Source organism: Cicer arietinum, chromosome 6 (genome assembly GCF_000331145.2).
Source record: "Cicer arietinum cultivar CDC Frontier isolate Library 1 chromosome 6, Cicar.CDCFrontier_v2.0, whole genome shotgun sequence".
Lineage (NCBI taxonomy): Eukaryota > Viridiplantae > Streptophyta > Magnoliopsida > Fabales > Fabaceae > Cicer > Cicer arietinum.
In genome coordinates, this window is record NC_021165.2 from 15,403,644 (window position 1) to 15,425,491 (window position 21,848).

General features: G+C 31.3%; 4 protein-coding genes and 1 non-coding gene across 6 annotated transcripts; 4 read left to right on the plus strand and 1 right to left on the minus strand.

Annotated features, from left to right (window-relative positions):
* Nucleotides 1-693: 693 nt before the first annotated feature.
* Nucleotides 694-766, plus strand: TRNAV-UAC (transfer RNA valine (anticodon UAC)). Its single transcript has one exon. It is a non-coding gene; the product is annotated as a tRNA-Val (tRNA).
* Nucleotides 767-1,170: 404 nt separating this feature from the next.
* LOC101502894 (general transcription and DNA repair factor IIH subunit TFB2) lies at nt 1,171-6,993 on the plus strand. Of its 2 annotated transcripts, XM_004504988.3 has the most exons (15): nt 1,173-1,598; nt 2,154-2,321; nt 2,882-2,950; nt 3,285-3,378; nt 3,566-3,666; nt 3,786-3,831; nt 3,915-3,974; nt 4,061-4,129; nt 4,303-4,386; nt 4,506-4,589; nt 5,320-5,405; nt 5,720-5,810; nt 6,308-6,388; nt 6,466-6,540; nt 6,621-6,993. In XM_004504988.3, exons 1-15 carry the CDS (start codon nt 1,486-1,488, stop codon nt 6,753-6,755), a joined length of 1,356 nt encoding a protein of 451 aa, XP_004505045.1. In that variant the 5' UTR covers nt 1,173-1,485; the 3' UTR covers nt 6,756-6,993. The 2 variants fall into 2 exon arrangements, with proteins under 2 accessions (XP_027191547.1, XP_004505045.1); XM_027335746.2 differs by lacking the exons at nt 6,466-6,540; nt 6,621-6,993 and having other exon boundaries at nt 1,171-1,598; nt 6,285-6,369.
* Nucleotides 6,994-7,454: 461 nt separating this feature from the next.
* LOC101503227 (uncharacterized) lies at nt 7,455-10,368 on the minus strand. The gene is made up of 5 exons (XM_004504989.3): nt 10,198-10,368; nt 9,665-9,718; nt 9,017-9,120; nt 8,520-8,558; nt 7,455-7,858 (listed from the first exon to the last, which is right to left on the minus strand). Exons 1-5 carry the CDS (start codon nt 10,271-10,273, stop codon nt 7,730-7,732), a joined length of 402 nt encoding a protein of 133 aa, XP_004505046.1. The 5' UTR covers nt 10,274-10,368; the 3' UTR covers nt 7,455-7,729.
* A 4,637-nt stretch (nt 10,369-15,005) lies between these two features.
* On the plus strand, nt 15,006-20,051 carry LOC101503544 (uncharacterized). The gene is made up of 5 exons (XM_004504990.4): nt 15,006-15,629; nt 16,301-17,288; nt 17,387-17,911; nt 18,082-18,546; nt 19,481-20,051. The coding sequence occupies exons 1-5, from the start codon at nt 15,088-15,090 to the stop codon at nt 19,793-19,795; spliced, it is 2,835 nt and encodes a 944-aa protein (XP_004505047.1). The 5' UTR covers nt 15,006-15,087; the 3' UTR covers nt 19,796-20,051.
* Nucleotides 20,052-20,122: 71 nt separating this feature from the next.
* LOC101503871 (stress-related protein-like) lies at nt 20,123-20,914 on the plus strand. The gene has a single exon (XM_004504991.4). The coding sequence runs from the start codon at nt 20,238-20,240 to the stop codon at nt 20,700-20,702; it is 465 nt and encodes a 154-aa protein (XP_004505048.1). The 5' UTR covers nt 20,123-20,237; the 3' UTR covers nt 20,703-20,914.
* Nucleotides 20,915-21,848: the final 934 nt, after the last annotated feature.

Here is a 21,848-nt window from a genome sequence, read left to right on the forward strand (position 1 = left end):
AGTATTGTTATAACAGTCTTTAAATATATTAAAATTATAAAAATAAACTTAAATGTATTTTTTATTAAATATTTAGTATTTATACGTGTCCTTACTAAATTAATTTAAAACTCATTTTTCGTTAATTTAATCTATTCAGATATTATAATATTATACACGACAACAGTTGAAATTTGAAAGAGATAGACGGTGTGTGCCTACTACTCATTTTTGCTTCCGGCCCTGCATATATTTGTTATTAATTTTCATATAAACCAAAATTTTATTTTGCTACTATCGTTTAAAAATTATCTATATCAGATTTTGTTTGTAATATACATAATAAACAAACATTATTTTTTGTTTTATTTTTTAAGACGCATAATTTTAATATCACTCTATTTCACTTATTATTATTATTCTTTTTCTTTTGGGATTACAAAAGTGTTTGGTTGGTCCTAAACATAGCAATAATATAGAAGCAAAATGAAGCTGGAATGGCATCTTTAAGGACCACAGACGCAACTCCAAATGCATGCACATAATAGGCCGTCGCATAATAGTACATTTTTTGTGTTGCAAAGAGCCAAACCTTGCAGGATGATATAAATAAATACCGAAAATATGAAGAGAAGAAACAAAAAAGGTGGGGAATTTCCATTATTATTACTAGTTATATGTTATATATGTAACATCCGCAAAATTGTCATCAAAGTTGCTGTGGTGTAGTGGTTATCACGTTAGTCTTACACACTAAAGGTCTCCAGTTCGATCCTGGGCAGCAACATTCTTTTTGTGTTTTTTTAACCTTTCCATCCCCTTTATTTCTTACTGGGCAAAAATAAAAGGAGTAGCCATACACCAATTTTTAACAAGTCTTATATTTCTGTTAATGTTTTTTACTTGATAAAAATCTTATATTTTTCTATTTTCAAAAATAAAATCACAAACATCTAAATATTTATAAATGTTTGACTTGTATATTTTAAATTTTTAAAAAACCTCTTATCTTTAAAATTAGTTTAGACTTCGATATGTTTTGTCCCACAGCCGATTTCTTGGTACTTTATGCAATTTTATAATCTTATTACAATTTTTATTATTTTTATCATAGTTTACCTATTAATAATATGAATTAACTTTCAATTTATTTATAAGTGCTATTTGAGTATTTAGGTTTTGGCATCACCTACGTGTTTTCATTAAAAAAAAAAAAACTTTTCAATTGTAAAAGGAAAAAAATTAAACCTTATGTTTGTCTCCAGTTAGCAGAGAAAGGGAAGGGCGTGGAGAGTGTATAATTGGCACTTGTAGTGTACTGTATCCCTGATGCTGAGGCGAGGATTGGGAAGCTTTGGTTGGAACTGGAACTCATCGCAACACGATACGATACGGAACACCTTGATGCGCCGGAAACACCTTTCACATACCCAACCTCAACAACAATAAACTATTAAAGCAATCCTAAAAACGTATTGATTAGTATTATTTAGTACCAAAATCAGGATGCCGGAGGTTAGAATCATTGCTAAGAATTTCATGGACATGGTGGCTTCAATGCCTGCCATCAAGCTTGATAAACTCTACCAGAATGGATTCATCTGCGAAGCTATTCTCAGGTTATTATTATTATTATTATTATTATTATTCTTTTCTCTTATTTCTTCTCACTACCATTTTTTATTTTTTATTTTCGATTTCATTTTTCCAATTTCCCCCTCTCTTTTTGTAAAACAATTGTTGAATTGTTTCAATTTTATTTACATGAGTGATTATGTATAAATTATTTTTATAAGTAAAGATAAAATAAAGTAGAACTGTCTGAAACAAGCTGTTGAAGTTATTGTGTAGAGCTTATGTAAATAAACTGAAAATAACTTATTAACATGTCATAAGTTGTTTCAATGTGTGTTTGCTTCCACATTCGTTTGGAGCTAAACGGACGATTACCAAATTCTACAAAACATAGCTTCTGTGCTACCGTGGATAGTTACCGTGGTTTTATAGGTTTCCAAATATATACTCAATAAGTTATTTCGAACAATCTCACAAGTGTTTATCTAAGTAAATAAGTTCAAATAAGGTAATCCAAATAGACTCTGAGTAAATTGTATTTGTTCTTGAGTTTTTCCATGTGGCTTTAACACATACATATACATATGTTAAATTATCAGGTCTCTTCCGCCTCTTGCAAAGAAATATGTGTTACAGCTACTGCATATTGATGGACCAGTATCAGCTAAATTGTTGGAGGAATGGGTGCTTCCAGATGGACTATCAAAGCACAAAGTCGCCATTGATAGATTGGTTCAATTGAGAGTTTTTGTTGAAGCTCTTGACAGGTACTTGATCATTCTCATTTTCTGTATCTTATATGAAAATGAAAAGTAGACATTTCTGCCTCTGAATGGTTCAAACTAATTCATTTTTTTCAAATGACATGCTAGCCTAAACTATGAAGTATGGACACATAATCTGCACCTTGTAATGTGTTGAAGAACATTTTTGCTATAAAACCTTGTTTAATTTGTCACATGCTGTATAGTTCAATGGAAAATAACTTTATTCCTGATTTATGCTAAATCTCATGTAAAATTGGATGTGATATTTTCTTTTTATTGCTTTCTCCTTTGTTTCTCTTAGAACACTTATCTGTGTAGAATTATCGACCTCTTTGTAGCATGACACGTTTAATGCCGATTGCATAGGCCGTTCTTGATTTTTCTTAAAATTTATGAGGAACAGAATTTGGTTCAATTGTTTTCTCTGGATTATCTATAATTTTCTTCATATCCTTGTGTTTTTGTTTCTAGCTTTGAATGATCACAGTACTAGAACATCACCGTCATCACTTTGGACCCTTGTGTTATCCCAATTTAGTATTTTTTTCTCCTCCTGGCAGGAAGAATGAAAAAACTTACAAAGTTAATTCAACATATCAGAGAAGTCTCCAGAAACTTTTAGTACATGGGTGAGTAGTAAATCATTTTGTCTTATTTTTCTGTTCATGGTAATAGTTATCCCATTGTTCCCTTGTTGCTATGAAGGTACGCAAAATCGTTAATATGAGTGGTGTCATAAAACCCTTCCATGTCATGTATTATGAGCTAGCTAACCTATATAGACGATGTGTGGTTACTCCTTGAAATTATGGGAACAAAATGTTGTTTAATATCCATTCCTCAATTTAAAATTCAATATGAAAAAATTACTATAATGTGGTTATTAAAATGTAGACTATTGTCTTAGTACAACTGCAATATTTGCTTTAGCTAGTAACATGTCTCTGTGGTTAAATATGGCAGTGGAACTTTGCCGAGAGAATCAATGCCTTCTAATATTACTGTGAGGCTCCCAACCTTAGAGGATCTTGAGACTTATGCTCTGGAACAATGGGAGGTGCAGTGTCACATCTTTTGATTCCACTTTGTGTTTAATCTATACATCTATTTAGCAATTTTATTCCTAATAATATTTGTTATACATCACTTTAATTATTTGATTTAGTTAATCTGCAATGTACTGTTTAAATTTTGACTAAAATGAAGCCTAAACTCTCCGGTGACTTTGTTTTGTGGTGAACTAGTGTTTCTTGTTGCAACTTATAAGCCCAAGTCATGTTGAGAAGACGTTAAATATAAGTTCTTCTTTGATGAAAGTTTTCCAGCGGCGTCTCCTGAGTCAGAGGTTCTGTTTACTTGGAAGCATTACTTCTCTTTTGTAACATTTGTTTGCACTGTGTTCATATATGTGGATGTTGCAAACATATCTCATATTTGATGTCACTTTTTTACGTACCAATGCAGAGACAAAGAAGCTCCAAAATTAACTGAAAGTGGTTTTCAGTTTTTGGTATGCATCGAATGATTTTAAGCTACTTGAACTTAATGTAATGCATTCTTCTGAATATAGAATTTGTTTGTAATGAATTACAGCTGATGGATACAAATGCACAGCTTTGGTACATCATCAGAGAATATATCTCTAATTCCGAGGTAGCTCTAACAGTTATCTGTCTCTATATGTATATGTTTTTGCTATTTGTTTTTTGCATGCTCTGCATAGTCTACTTTTGGGGCAGGAAAGAGGTGTTGATGCAGGTGACTTGATCTCATTCATGCTGGAGCTTAGTTTTCATGTAATTGGGGAGGTAAGCTATTCTTGTATCTTGCTGAGAATTTTTTGCACATGAAACTATTATGTTCTACATTGTCATTACTTCTACAAGTTTTGGTCTGGTCCGACTTTTATCATCTTATTTCCCTTTTGTAACTGCAATTTAATGTGACTTTGACACTTGATTTTTTTTCTTTCAATGATTAGGCATATAATATAAACACATTGACCGATTTTCAGAGGAACATAATTAAGGACCTGGCAGACCTTGGGCTGGTCAAACTTCAACAGGTTATATTGTTTGTGTGCTTATATTTGTAGATAACGTGATGAGACTCATGATGATTTAACTCTATATATTTACTTATCATTATTTATCTCTCTTTTTTTTCTTCTTTTAAACACTATAGGGCAGGAAAGAAAGTTGGTTTATACCAACGAAATTGGCCACAAACCTTTCAGTGAGCTTGACTGAATCATCATCAAGAAAGGAGGTGTCTTCTTCACTTCATAATGGATTTATTTTAATAAATATTTAAAGCGTGGACTTGTTTCTGCATGTGATTTCATTTAGGAAACTCCTTAGACATGCTGAGGGGTGGAGACTCTGTATTGAGTTTTCCGTTGTTAATTGAGCCGCACTTTTCCCTCAGCGCCTTGTTCACTGTCTTATTCATGTCCTTATATTTCTTCTTTCCTCTTAATAAAAGTTATTATTTTATGAAAAAGATAAAGGAAACTCTGATAACTGATTTAAATGTTGTTTTGAAATTTTGTTCATATGTATATGTATTTATATATGATTTATAGATGATCTTTTGGAAGGAAGGGGAATTCTCTATATGCTGTTAGTATTAATTTTATTTTATTTCAGTCAATATGTTTAAGTTGTTTTGCTTGTAAATGTATGGATGTTTCTGTTGGACAAGTTATGGGGTCCTGGTTTCTTAATTTTGCATAGTCCAGTCCAACTCACAGAAAACTCATGTTTATTGGAATTTTCAAGTTTTTCTTGTTTATGAATCTTTCGTTGAACTTATCACCTCTTACTACTTCAGATCAATCACTTCATAACATGTCAATTGATCATGGGTTGGCTTTGCCGAATTTGTTCTGATCTATTACACATTGTAACTAAAAAAAATAGATTTTTCTACAGGGAAATGTAAAGAGTTGTGAATATCAATGAATATAAAATGCCATTCTATTTATAACTTTTTTCAGGGATTTGTTGTTGTGGAAACAAATTTCCGAGTTTATGCTTACTCGACTTCAAAATTACATTGTGAGATATTGCGGTTATTCTCAAGGTATATCTCCGAATACTTTCTGCATTGCTGTATTCTATTTCCATCAATTAAAACCTTTAGTGTTTCCTCATTTCACTTCCCTTTGGGTTTTGGAACTTCTTGTGGACATTGGTAGTTGTTTTTCCTGGAATATATGTTTTTGAATATCCTTATTTTATCTTACTATTTTTAAATGGTATATACTAACTATTAATTCAGCTATAAAACTATTAACTACCTATTTCACCAAAATATTATTGTTTGATCTTGGTACACCAAGTGTTTTTTTCATTCATATACAAATATCTAATAGTGAATAGTTGCAATGTATCCAGGGTAGAGTATCAACTTCCGAATCTTATTGTTGGAGCTATTACAAAAGAAAGCTTGTATAACGCTTTAGAAAATGGCATTACAGCAGAACAGGTAAATATTATACATTATATTGTATAATATCTGCTTTTTAAAATGTGGTCCTCACAGTAAATATTATACATATCATTGTCCATGTAGTCTCAACATTGTTTTTCACCGATTGACTTTTGTAAAGTAAAGCCTTTATAAGTAGTTCTCCCAAATGAGTATCTCAGTATAGTTAACTATTCAATTTGCAACCTGATGAGTGGTGAGTAACTTTAATCCTTCATTTGAACAACCTTAACCAATGAATGGATAGATGCATTTTAGTTATTAATGGTTTTGACTATTGCATCCTTCCGAGCCACGATATGCTTGTATGTACAAATCTTTTGTTATTCTTTAATATCTTTCTACCATTGGTTATACTTTTTCCAACAATGAAACCTAGAAATTCCACATGAACTTGATTTGCTTTAAGTTAAACATCTGTTTGTATGAGTTGACTTTTAAGTTGTTTCGTTCAAACGATATCTTATACAGGAACTGTGTGCATTATGTTGCAGATAGTCAGTTTCCTTCGGCAGAATGCTCATCCCCGTGTTGCACAGAGGATACCAGCTGTGCCTGAAAATGTCACAGATCAGGTTTTGAATAGTAATAGTGTGTATGTGTGTGTTCTGTTTATTTTCATTTTCTGATATGTAGAATTTGACTGTGACAGATTCGGCTGTGGGAATCAGATCTAAACAGAGTTGAGATGACAGAAGCATATTATTATGACGAGTTTCCATCCAGGGTAAGCAACATCAATTCTGAGTTCATGTCTTAAAGATCCACTGTTATCTCTATTTGATTTCTCATGTCATTTTGTGGCAGGATGTATTTGAAGGCGCGTGTGACTGCGCCAGAGAATGGAATGGTTTGTTGTGGGAGAATTCAAAGAAAATGCATTTGGTGGTCAAGTCTGAGGTGCATTCTTATGTACGAGATTTTTTACGCCGCCAAAAGTAGTAGGAAAGCCACAAAATATGACGCAGCTTATGGTCGAGTCAATATGCAATGGAAACCAGGATGAAGCAATGTGGTCACACAGTTGGCAGCCAAAATCATTCTTTTTCTTTCTTTTGTATCATATTTTTTTTCTCCTTTTAGAAAAGGGTTTTACTGTGATGCTGTGAAACTTTTTAAATTTATTATAGAATTAAAAGAATATTATATAATTTTGTGGTCAAAGTATTTTAAAGCTTAACTTTTTTCAAATTGTTTAATTATATTAGATGAATATACATATCATTAAGAACTTCCTAATAATTTTTATGTTGTAGCTAATATATTTTGTTAGAATTAGAGCTACTAATTGTGAAACGTATTAGAACTGAGTTTTACACTTTTACTTGTTCGTTAGGATTTGAAGTGAAGCGTATGCCATGAAGATCAAGTATATTACACCAAAAGATGTCATTATTTAATTGAGATTTATAAAGGCATTCATTGGATTGGAAATGGATATCTAAGTCTGCAACTTTCTATAATAAAATTCATGGCAGCCAGTGTTACACTCTAATCCAACTACAAAAAATTTCAATGTTCTCGGGTTACATTCCGCTATCCCAAGGCAAAAAGGAATACCAAAAAACATAAATCATGCCATTGCAGTGTTGCCTACAAAATGGACCTTAATTATGTTGATAAAAAGCATGAACTAAGATGGAAAAAAAAAACACATAATTTCCTGCAAGAGTATGGCAAATAAAAAATAATTAAGAGCCTCTTGAAAAAAAAATTATGTTTTAATTTTCTAGTTTTACTTCTAATTGTAAAACTATCACTTATTTCAGTTCATTTCATAATTTTTTGTCCAAAAATTTGAAATAAGAAACAAAATGAAAATAAAGTGACATTTTATAATTAAAAGTAAAAACAAAAAATATTTTCTTCAGAACACATTCTTCTTGTTTTCTTGTATGCTTAGGTTGTCTTTAAAACTATGCAGAAGTGTCACGCATATCTGGCGGGTCAATGGGGTCTACAGGTTTTGGCTTCTGCTTCACAGGCTCGGGCTTCGATGGCCTATTAGGAGAGACTTTATCAACCTCATCTGCTTTAACTTCAAACTGCAATATGCAAATGTGTATAATTGGTTATTTACACATCAAAGTTTGAATATATCTCAATCACACTAATGTAGATTTTTTAAAACATTTGAGTCCTGACATAACAGGACAAAAATAAGAAAGTTGTACATCTCGAACATGTTTCACTAAAATAGATTAGCCATTCAATTTGATGTGATTACTTGATGATATACCATGGATATGTTTCACTAAAATAAATTGGTATTCAATAGTGATTGTTTAACAAATCAAAGATGGTACTAATTGTTCCAATTAGACTAAAGTCAAAACCAAAAATATGAAAGAACCGACTTTGTTGACACTTATGAGTATGTACCTATTGGATGTGACAAGATTACCTAATCGAATCCGAGGTGCATTTTATTTATAATTTTACAAATTTAAAACATGAGATCCATTGAAAGCCATTAAACTGATTTGTGAGACTAAAACTCCTGATAAAGAACCATGTGCAAGAGAGCCAAGCTATAGGAAGATACAGAACTAGGTCATATGGATGCAAAGAAGTTTCAATATGAAGAAGTAAATAACAACAATCATTATGTCGTTCCTTTCATTTCTCTTTTCAAATAAATACCGTAGAAATATGGAACAAGTATAATAGTTCAAAATGCATCAAAATTCTCGGTACCAAACTGACCTTGTAACCGCAGCCAGATACACAAGCATGGAAACATTCCTGTATAGGAAGGGACGAATAATCATTAATTTGCAAAGAGATCCCTACCATAACTAATCTTAAGGGATTAAAAATTTACTTGCATGTTATAATTAATTGAATGCTGGGCCATGCCTTCTCAAAATAATCTAAATTTCAAGAAAAATTTAGATTTCAGATGCTAGTTAGACAATTAGTTCACAAATCATAAAAAACAGTACAGATAATCAAATATAGCTCACTCATTTACCAAGCAGAAACCCAAAAAACAGTTCTATAATTTGTGTTCTCATAGCTCTTATCAACCCTGATGCTTTTTACTCTAAATTAATTTTTCTCTTACAAGACCTCACAATATAAACCTTTTCTTTTTAGAATGAATTGAAGAATCAAACATTATTAAAGCAACTAAGAGAGAGATACCTTAGAGAATAACTTCATTAGAATATGACAGAAACATAGGCATGAAAAGAAAATACCTCTGAATAACTGGCAGATCCAGGAGAGCGATCAATATAAGCACTCCACTGCTGGTCCTTAAATACAGGATCTTTGTAGCACAGTTGATTGCAGTCCTCCAAACCTGGTTAACAAGAACTTATCATTTGTAAATCAGAATCAAATTTTGTCCATTAGCAAGTCCAACTTTTACTATCACACATTTTCTTTTCTTTTTCTCAGAATTTTCCAAGAAAACCGATATAAATCTAGTGCTTTAGAGGTCTTGATTCTCCAAGTATGAGCTAAGTCAGTATTAACCAACTGGCTAGAATGCAGATTGATTAATTTCTTGCAGAGAGGAGCTTTTCAAGTGAAATAAGTGTTTAGTTTCTTGCTCCCAAAAACAAAATTATGTGTAAAAGTGGATTTACTCACAAGAAACTATTGATTAAAATACTCACAATTATTGCAAGATAATTTCAAATCTAAACTAACTTATGGAGGCTGAAAAGCAATAATTTATTGTTCAACCAGTGTTATCAGTGGCAGATTATGATGGCCAGCCAAAAATCCTCCATATAAATACGGCTTTGCTCAAATTTATCAAGGTTAGATTTAAAGTGAATAATAAAACAGAAAGCATTCATAAGGAAAGTAAATTAATAAAGCAGAAAAAGTGATCTCACATTCCTCCCATGTATCTCCATCTGAATTGCAGCCTTTTTTGCAGAACACCCTCCCTACAATAAAACAAGTAGGATTTGTGAGGACGAATTCGGATTGCAAACCAAAAACTAACACACACCTACACTTCAAATTGAACTTGAAGACGCCTAAGGTGTCTGACATGTATCAGTGTAGAACATACATAACAACCACACATGTAGATACATTGAATTACTTCCATTTTTCAAATTATAACCGGTGTCCGTGCCGAGTTTCATATAACACAGCAAGGTCAAAATAATTTGAACTTTTAAAATAAGCCGGGAATATATTGTTTCGTGAGTTGGCTTAATGCAAAGAAAGAAACCCTTTCTAAAAGGACTTTCTAAAGGTACTTTATACATTCAAAACAATTTATAAAAAAAAAATGATTTGAATGATTGCATATATAATAGAGCGAATGATTCAAAATATATGAATCGACAATGTAAAAAAGGAGTACTCCATAAAATGAATGAATGTTAAAAAAAGAAAAGGGTTAGATTATTATTACATGGGAGTTTGGTTAGGGCTGCGTATTTATTGGTGCATTGGTTTCCGCATGGAGACGCCCACTGCTGCGGGATCATTGTATTCTGTCGTGATATTCTTTCTTCTCTATTCTCTGAAAAACATCAAAGGAGAAACCAAACACCAATTTTATGTTGTTATTGTTGTTGTTGTGTAACCAACACAAGGGGGTACTTTCGTCACTCACGTTCTTATGTTTTTATTTCATTTTTACTTTTAATACTATATTCTATTCTAATATATATAAAGGCAATTTAAGAAATACATAAATGGCTTAATCAAAACATAAACTTTTATAAAGAAATATGGTAAAATATGCATAATAAAATCACTTATTTATTGGAACACAACTTTTTATATAGACACAAATATATATATATATATATATAATATAATTTATTTTATTAATCACAAAAATATAAAATATATATTATTAATTACTTTTTAAATATATATCGCATTAACTATTAAAATATATAATATTGACCCCTTTAAAGTACTTTTTTAATCACAAAATTTTGGTTCAAAATGATTAATGAGATATGTATTAAATAAATAGTTTATAATCTATATTTTAGTAGTTAATAAAATATTATTAATAATATAAACTTATATATGTATAAAAGAATATATCTTAATAATAAATAAATAAATTAAAAAAATATTATTCACTGTATTAATACAGCAGATAATATCTAATTATCAAAAATTGTTTGTTTTCAAATAATAGATAGATGGAAACAGTAGTGTACTTTTAGACGCCGAGATATATATAAAGGCACTACTCTATTTTAGGATAACACAATTTACTTAATTTTATCATTTATAGTTTTTTAATTAGATTTAAATTATTTGTTGGCCTAAAAACTGAAATATACCAGCAAGGAGATGGGAGAGAGAGGAAAATCGTTTACTATAATTCAAAATCAAATGTAATTTAATAATCATCTTAAATAAACAATCAATTTAAAATAAATTTAAATTATATAAAAAAAATACAACAAATAAGAATATACTCTAACGCAATAAAATTAAAAATAAATAAATAAATATAAGATAATGGAATTGTCTATTTGAACTGTAGTTTTTAATTATAATTAATCATATTCAATAAATGAAAGTCTATTGAACATATCTATGTAAGTGTTGACCGAGTTAAAATTAAAAAGTTCATTTTTGTAATTGATGATAAAGTTAAGAGGTTAAAATTACAATTTTAAAAAGTGAAGACTAAAATCACCGAATCATGAAACTTAAGGGTGAGAAGTGCATTTTAAAATTATTTTATTTTCTTATTCCAAAAAGTTTACAATATTAAAGTATTTTGATATTAGTATATGCTATAACGAAAACCTTAGCATATGGTTAAACCGTGGTTCAGTTTTTTTCTCGTGCTCCAAAGCTATTTTAACGTGAATATTGTGAAGCTATAATTTTGTAACTAATAAGTATCAATTATTGTTTAAATTAAAGACTTAATTTAATGATAAACATGTTGATTAAATTCCAAATTTACAATGGTTGTGAAATTTTGAGTATTTCATGAGAGAGTCGAAAAAAATACATCTCATCACTTATTTTGATCACTTGTTTTGTGTTTTTAGAAAAATATATTGAATTGAAAGCAAGTCTACAAGTTGCTCAAACCAACAAAAATTCACCCAATTAAATTGAGCTAGCGAGATGAATTGGAAACAAAATTAAAATAGGAGAAAATTTGTAGCAAAATTGGTCAGATAAGTTTGAGTCGACCACGAATTGAGATGGTTTTCCAGATTCATGGCTTTTCTTTATAATAAAAAAATACATAATTCGTACAACAAACCACAAGTCAAAGAAAAAAGAAAAACCCAAAGAAGTAAAAAAGGAAAACTCTTTCACCTACAACAACAAACTACAAGTCAAAGAAAAGCTTTTGAGGGAAATTTCATCTCGAGACATCATTAACGACTTTCTTTTCTTTTGGTCTCATTTATATGGCTACCATGCGATAGCTAAACTCTCTTTTATTGAAATTAGATGTAATAAATCAAATTTTCATGTATCTTTTTTGATTTTTTTTTTATCTATGTTTTAGATATATATCAATTTTTATGAGTTATCCTTATTCTTCATACTTGTTATAACTTGATCACCTAAAATTTGACATTTGATTTGGAATTTTATTGGAAAAATACATTTTGAATATTGATTTAGGATAAATCGGCTATTGGATCTAATCACTATGAATAGAATTAGGTTTAGTAGTAAAAAATCATTGGTACTTAATTTAAACTTTTTTGTTAAGCATTTGAGGAATTGATGTTTAATAAAGAAGGTTAATTTATGATTTCATTAAGGAATTAATGATATTTGATTGGTGATGATAATTTTATTGATGTGTAATAATGACATGTATGTTTAATCATTAGATTACATGAGAGTGAAATTAATAAAGTCTTATCCCAACACTTTTATTACACTATTTGTACCCAATATTCACTTTTGTTGTTAATTTATTTATATTCTTAATCAAAACAATTTTCTCTTAAACTTTTAAACTTGATATTATAATTATTGTTGAACTACATAATATTGCTCAAATCCTATAAATACAATAATTTTTTCTACTACTTTAATAACATTAACTAAACGTTTATAAAAAATATGTTTTTGTTTTGTTTTATTTTCTTATTCTAAATAATCATAGTGGATTGGTGGCAACATACACACAATTACACATATTTTAAAATTATTTACCCTTTCATCTTCTCCAACTCAGAAACACCTACAACAAATCTTCTTGAATTGACTGTACCACCTTCAAATGAAAAACTACTGTTTCTTCGTAAAAGAGGGAAAAAAACTGGCTCATTCATTTTCAAGGAGTTTGAACACTTTGTAATTTGAATTTTCGATAACTTTCTTATATTGAAAGAGATTATAAATTGAGTGTTTTTAACTTATTTCTCTTGCCTCACATGAGACACTAACTGTAACATCTTTTTCATAGGCTTTCTGCTTCTATATTTTGTGTATGTCTAAACAACTAGACAACTGAAATCCCAACCAAATCAATCAGATTAAATATTTGTTTGTGTGGAATTTTGTGCTACAATTTGTTCACTAAGTACTTTTAATTTTATTGAAATTCTAAATTAAAAATATTTATATTTTGACTGTCGAAGTGATTAATCTATATTTAAAGAAATAGAAATTTAAATGGAAGAAATTATTGGTTATTGACATCCCATAATCCGACATTATTTATATGGACTAATGAGGGATTTAATAGGTTTTGTAAATATAAAAAATAATAGGTATTTTAATTTTAGCAAGAATAGGGAGAAAGGAGAAGATAGAACCATGGTAGTAGCATCCATTGAAAGGTAGATAATGGTTACTTGCGATGCACGATAAACCAAACAAACAAAACAAAGGACGAAGATCGATGAAAAGGGAATTGGATAAGGACCTACACATGATCAATCATTTAAATTAAAATATTTTCATCAATGCATCTCGAAAGTTAAACTTAATATGATTTTACTTTCGTTTTGAAGCAATTCGTCTTGAAGTAATTTATTCATGAGTTCGTTAAATAGAGTCGATTAATAATCTATTAATTTTTTACTATTTAATTATGTTAGATTTTACAATTTTAATTTATTATTAATATTTAATTTTATTATAATTTAAAATATTAACTTAAATATTTTAATTAATATTATTATATATTATTTTAATTCAAATTTAAAATAAAATTAAACTTAAATTTTTATAACAATACTAAAATAATAAATTAACAGTTATAAATTTATTATTATTAAATTATGAAAGTATAATTTCTTTGTGAATGAATCCTAATGACAGTTTGACACAATTTCAAATGAACTCGATAAAAACTGAATTTTAAGTAATTAAACGGACGAAGATATTTAATAACCGTTAGATATATTATTATTTTAATTTAATAATTGAAAATCATTCCTCTCATTTTCACATAAAGCATTCGTTCTCATTAGATAATATGATCATCATCTTAATGTTAAACCAATTATAATTGAAAATGTCCAATAATCTTGTAGTATTAAAAGCAACATAAGTGTTGAGTAAAAAAAAAAGAATGCTTAAAGTTACTCGCATTGATATTATATTAGCTTTCAAGCGATTGCTTGCACAACAAAAAAAAAAATTAGAAAAATACATTCTTGAATAAATGGTAAGACTTCTATATTTCATAGATTGTCAATTCTATTTATACAAGAGCTATTTACACATTTTAACTCCAAACTAATTATTGGTTAATTAGTTACTATATTCAATTATTATATTAATTGAATTACAAGTGATATAATATTTTTCCGTAATTCAAGGATCTAAGTAATACTACTATTATCTGTCTTAGCTCCCCAAATCTATTTATCTTTAATGCCTTAGTCATTATATCAGCAATTTGCACTTGAGTTAAAATATAGGATTTTAAAATAAAAATTTGTAGTGTCACCCTGACAATTCTAATTTATAACTTTTGTCTGATTTTAAAATATAAAAATAACTGAATTATCTTTAATTCTATAACATAATATAAAAATTTATGTTGTTGAATTAAGGTTGTGTAAGATTTAGATACTCAGAATTTATCCTTAACCCTACTGCGTAAACCAATTTTACACACTCTTACTTTAATTGAGTTTACATTTACATTAAAATACAAATCTCACATAGGTGATCTTAATTTAGCTGCAATGCATAAGAAGAAAATAAAAATGACCACAAACTAATATATGACTTACAATTTCAACAGGAGAGAAATAGATAGAAAATAAAAAATGCATATGGTGGATAATTTGGAGTAGAAAATAAGACGTATGATGTTTGGGGATGGCAAATAATGGAATGTCACCTCACCTCAATCTCAATAACCGCATTCAATCAACAACGGAAGGTGGTAGTAGACTGCTCACCAACTCGGCAGCGAGTCACCACACCGATGCAACTCACCTTCAATCTCATCATTCCCGTTAACAAATCCCCAATCTCGTTTAAACCTCGTTTCTGCTACTCGTCCGACTCCAACTCAGTCCAAGCGGATTCCCTCAAAACTCTCGAATGGAGCTCCATATGCAAGCAACTCTCCTCCTTCACCTCCACCTCAATGGGCTCCTCCGCCGCCAACAACGCCCGTTTACTCATCGGCCGTACTCCACACCAAAGTCAAAAACTTCTCGATCAAACCTCCGCTGCCAGACTCATCCCTCAACAACACATCGACTTTTCCGGCATCCACGACTTGACAGACATTCTCTCCCTCGCCGTTTCCGGTCACTTGCTCACCATCCCTGAGCTTTGCAAAGTTCGCCGTACACTCACTGCTGCTAGGGAATTGTTCCATACCTTGAAACACGTCGCTTCCGAGGCTAATCATTCACAAAGGTTGAGTCCCAAACTTTTTCCTGTTATTCTGTTCTTAGCTTATGTCATAGGACAACTTATAGTTATATGAAAACAGTTTGATTCTATTTTATCTAGTTTATACTACATAATTACTTATATATTAAGCGTTTAATTAACTTTTTTTTATCCAAATAGGGCTAACTATTATGCAATATTGAAGTGTTTTTATAATACTATACTATCCAATTGGACGAGTTAACAGCAAATGTTAATAAGGTTTAAGTAGTAATGGTTTTAACACTTAATCGTTCTTAGCAATTCATGATTCCATGGTAGTGTTAAGAACTTTTCTTATGGAGATTAAATCCAATCAATGGTGAAACCAAGGTTTTTGGTGTCTACGCAGTTGTCACAGGCATATCAGTCAGTCATATTTGACTGCAACGCAAGGGTTTTTTATAATCTGATTCAGTTCACAAGCAGCTTCTTTTATGCATTTTGCCTAGGTGTTATATTTTTCTTGACAAAGTTTGGAGCATAGATCATATGATAATGGACTCTCATGTCCCAATAAGGGCTTAAAAGAAAGTTTACCTTAAAGGTAACCACAAACAGAGCGTATTACTCTAATTGAGCATAACTGCTTCCTTCTACAATCCAGAATTAACAGTCATAAAAATAACTTTGTTGATGCAATTGTTTTCGATTAGGTATTCACCCCTTCTTGAAATACTGCAAAATTGTAATTTCCTAGTGGGATTGGAGCGTAAAATAGAATATTGTGTGGATTGCAATCTTTCGACAATTCTTGATAGAGCAAGTGAAGACCTGGAGATCATTAGATCAGAAAGAAAGAGGAACCTAGAAATTTTGGATTCTTTGTTGAAGGAAGTATCATCTCAAATTTTTCGGGCAGGGGGTATTGACAGACCATTTATAACTAAGCGTCGATCTAGAATGTGTGTGGGTATCAGGGCTTCGCGTAAGTATTTGCTTCCAGAAGGCATAGTTCTGAATGTCAGCAGCTCTGGAGCAACATACTTTATGGAACCGAAAGAAGCAATAGATTTGAACAACATGGAAGTTAGGCTTTCAAACTCTGAGAAGGCTGAGGAAAGAGCAATTTTGAGTATGCTTGCATCTGAAATAGCAAATTCTGAATCAGAAATAAATTATTTATTGGATAAAATTCTTGAGGTTGATCTTGCTTTTGCAAGAGCTGCCTATGCTCAATGGATGAATGGGGTATGTCCAATTTTCAGTTCAGGTACTCTTGAAGGCCGTGATTCTGTTGGAGAAGACAATGACATTTTAGTCGTGCAAGAGGATGACGATTTAACAGTAAATATTGAGGGTATACGACATCCATTACTCCTGGAGAAGTCCCTAGAAAACATTTCAGATAATCTTACGCAAAAGTCTGGAACTGCTGTTGAGTTGGGTAATGGAAATGGAACAATGGCTTCTAATGGCACATCACAAGGCATAACAGACTTCCCTGTGCCAGTTGACTTCAAAATTAGACATGGAACTAAAGTGGTGGTGATCTCAGGACCTAATACTGGAGGCAAAACTGCTTCAATGAAAACGTTGGGCCTGGCATCGCTTATGTCAAAAGCCGGAATGCATCTTCCGGCCAAGAGAAGTCCAAAACTCCCTTGGTTTGACCTTATCCTTGCAGATATCGGAGATCAACAGGTAATATTAATTTATTTTTTTTATAATTAAGATTGCTTGATTATATCACGTGGTTGTTTCGTTTGACTCTGATCTTTTTCTCCCTTTCTATATCGAAGTCCCTTGAACAAAATCTCTCAACTTTTAGTGGGCACATCTCACGTATTCGTAAGTTTTTGGAAGTGGCCTCAAAACAATCACTTGTTCTCATTGATGAAATTGGTGGTGGAACTGATCCTTCAGAAGGTGTAGCTCTTTCTGCCAGTCTCTTACAATATCTGAGGGACCATGTTAACTTGGCTGTTGTGACCACTCATTATGCCGATCTAAGTACTATGAAGGAAAAGGATACCTGTTTTGAAAATGCAGCAATGGAATTTTCACTAGAAACCCTGCAACCAACTTATAGGATCCTCTGGGGACGTACCGGTGATTCAAATGCATTAAGCATAGCAGAATCTATTGGCTTTGATAAAAATATAATTGATCATGCACAAAAATGGGTTGAGAAGTTAAAACCAGAACAGCAACAAGAGCGGAGAGGAATGCTCTACAAGTCATTACAGGAGGAAAAATACAGATTAAAAGCTCAAGCTGAAAAGGCTGCTTCAGTTCATGCAGACATTGTGAACGTGTACTGTGAGGTACAACCTAGCTGCTCAATTAGAAAAAGACACTCTGTTTCTTTATTATGGTTTCTTCTCTTTGGTTGATATAATATTACAATCATTGTTGTTTATTTTCAAGTTTATCTGAAATTTTGCATCCTTCATAAGTAAGGACTCAGTAAACGTTTTTTATTTATTTTGTGAAGATCCAAAGGGAGGCAGAAGACCTTGATAGACGGGAAATGATGCTTATGGCAAAGGAAGTTCAACAGGTCCAAGAAGAGTTAGAGAATGCAAAATTTCAAATGGAAACTTTGGTAAAGAAATTCGAAAAGCAACTAAAAAATATGGGCCGTAACCAATTCAATACACTTATTAGAGAATCTGAAACTGCAATTGCCTCCATTGTAAAAGCTCATACTCCTGCTGCCGGTTTTCCCATCAGTGATGTTGATCGCACTTCATCCTATACTCCACAATTTGGAGAGCAAGTCCGTGTGAAAGGATTGGGAGGGAAATTAGCCAGAGTGGTAGAATCACCTGGGGATGATGAAACAATCCTGGTACAGTATGGTAAAGTGAAAGTACGTGTGAAGAAAAATAGCATCAGAGCTATTTCACCAAGTGCAATGAATCCTGCAACTAGTTCTGCCACTCATCAGGGGAGGCAGGTATGTACAAAGAAGTTTAAATCTTTGCTGTCGTATGAATATTCTAATCAATTTATATAACTAACCAGTCAGGGAAGAAAACAAAGTGGTATACTTTTACATTAAGAAAGTTATTTTGCAAGCAGTAATCTTGTCTAGCTGTTGAACATAGAAACACCTAGCTAGCTGAGCTTTGAACAAAGACATTACCGTCAGATGGCGCATTAGTTCGTAACTCCATTAGTAAGTTACTCAGTTAGTGAGTGAGTTGAGAATAGTTAGGATAAGGCAGTTAGCGAGGTAGGTTATGATGTACTCCCTCCAATTTCAATATAAGCAACAAAAAGTAGTTCACGCTAGTCAAGAATTATATATAATCTCATTTAGTTTTTTTGATGTAATAATAAATATAATTGTATTATCTAAAATGTTCTTCCTAGAAATTTGTTTCATAGAAATAAAAGAGGTTATTGGAAAATAAAATCTAAATTTGTTGAAGGGTATTATAGATTTAATATGGTATAATTAATTGAGATTTACTTATATTATGGATTGGACTCAAAACATGGAATTTTTTTTGCTTATATCTGAAACCGGAGGGTGTATATAAATAACAAGAGGGGTTGAAACTTAAGAAGGAGAGTATCTTGTTATTTGAGTAAGAATTGGGACATGTGGAGGTGCAGATCCTCAGTATTATTTTACCATTGTAATTTGGGAAGCTTTCCCCTATTTCTCTGTCACCCATACCAGGTTCCTAACATCATGTTTATAACTTCCGATCATCTTATAGTATAGGCTTGTTGAATTGTATATCTATAAAATTATGTCACTGTATAACTTTCTGTACACTAATAGTTTAATATGAATGAGCTGTTTGTGCATTATCCAATGTCTTCACTTATTAAGATATCAAGACCTGACTAGTTTGAACATTGTTGATATGATATTGTAGAGTCTGCCGAAAGGAGAATCACAGGGCAACTTAGATATCAACAGCAGCAATGATGATCTTTCTTTTGGTCCAGTGGTGCAAACATCTAAGAACACCGTGGATCTACGTGGTATGCGACTGGAAGAAGCAGCTATCCATCTTGAGATGGCAATTAACTCAACTCGGCCATATTCAGTTCTGTTTGTAATACATGGTATGGGCACTGGTGCTGTTAAGGATCGTGCCCTTGCTATTATGCAAAAGCATCCACGTGTCACTAATCATGAACCAGAAAGTCCAATGAATTATGGTTGTACCGTTGCATATGTCAAATGAATCATCGTTCTGCTGCTGCAAATTGCAATAAGCTAATGGCAGCTTGAATCCATTTTTGGTTAGGGTGTACATACATAAACACATCTGTTTGGTGGTATAATTAAATTAGTGTTTGTAAAATTTAGCAGTTTTAATTTTTTGTATTTTACTCTAAAGAATTGTAGTTTACATTTCGTTTGTCCTTTGTTTTGTTGACACGTTTATAGAGCATTTTTAACGCATTTGCCTAACATAACACAACCGTGGTTTTTGCCTACTTATTAGCTTCACCCTTCCTATGAATGACCCAAATCAGATTCCCATTATTATATTCTAAAAATATGATAAATCAGATTCTCATTCACACACGCATACGTTTGTTCTCATTCTTCATTTCAATCACATTCAATTCTTTTTCTTCTCTTATGTGAAAATAAGGGGAAAAAGCAAGTAAAAACTCCTCATGCGGTTCACCACCTTTTACGGTTACGCCAAGGTGCGATCCGGTGAATTGAGACCGGGTATCAAGACCGTGGAAGAAACCGTGAAGAGTGTGGTAGGCCTTGTCAATGAGAAGTTCCGTCTCGTTCCTAACGAGATCCTCCGCCACACTGATACCGATCAAGACAACCAATATGCCGGGCACAGGACTCCTGTTGCCAACATAGCCACCACGTCGAAAATGGCGGGGAGGCTTTACGCCAAGTGCGAGCCCGTGGCAGAGAAGAGTGTGGCTTCGGCGTGGCAAAAGGTGAAACAGTCTCCGATGCTCCATCGGATGGCAAGTGTGGCTGCGCCGAAGGTTGCATGCTGCACGGAGAAGTACAATGAAGCCGTTTTGGGTGCCGCCGAGAAAGGTTGTAGGGTTTCAGTGTATCTGCCTTTGGTGCAAATAGAGAGGATAGCTAAGATGTTTAGTGAATTTTAAGCACGAATCAATCAATTAGTCCAACATTTTCAACCTTTATTTTTTGACATTGTTTGCTAGTAGTTTGTTACTAATTATGATTGCAGTTGCAATTATCCTTTGTTCATAATATATAAAAACTTAAATCAAACATATGGTGGTGGTGGATCATTCCTTGTCATTGCAATTTTTTCATAAAAACTTAAATCAAAGAGATAACCGTTTGTACATTATTTTGTGTATATTGTCTATTACTTTTTATTTATTTATGTGAATGTGAAGGCTTAGGCAAATATGAACCACTGTTCACAATATAATATATTTTCTTTTATTTTGTAGTTAGATTTTGCAGTTGAATTAGATGTAATGATGTATTAATCCTTGAGCCGATCTGAGAATGAGATTTCTGCAAAAGAAGCTATGATTTTAAAATAATTCGAACTGTGTTTTTAAAGATTTTTAATAACGTCGAGGATAATAAAAAAAGAAACTATCATTTGATCGATCCAACGCACTAGCATAGCCAACTTACTCAATGGTGTATTTTAGTAAAAATGCATCACCACCAAAGTGTCATATTTTGTGGACCAAAAGGTGATAAACTTACGTGCATAAGTTGCATGTCATGTGAATTGAGCTAAGGATATCGTGCAAGTAGTTAGTGTGCAGTGTATAATTATTAAAAACTGCTTAGTTTTTCTTCTTTTTTTTTTTTTTTTTTTTAAGTCAGGGTTTGGTTTTTACTCAAAAAGTTGCATGTTATGTGAGTGGCAAAAGTCTTTCAAAATAAAAATGTTTATTTTTTGTCGTAAATTTTTTTTCTAGAATAAAAAAGGTTATTGTTTTTTGGAATGTAAATGTAGAAATTAATTAGAAAATTTACCTTTTTAATAGATATTTTTCATTAGTATCAATCTCTCAAATATGTGTCAATTATATTACATTTTATATGAAATTATATTTTAATTATATTTTATAATAACACATTTAAATATATTAAAAATTAAAATAAACTAAAATGATTTAATTATTAAAATTTTATTTTAAGAAAAATTATTAAAATTTTATTTTAAGAAAAAATATTAAAATTTTATTTTAAGAAAAATTATTAAAATTTTATTTTAAGAAAAAATATTAAAATTTTATTTTAAGAAAAATTATTAAAAT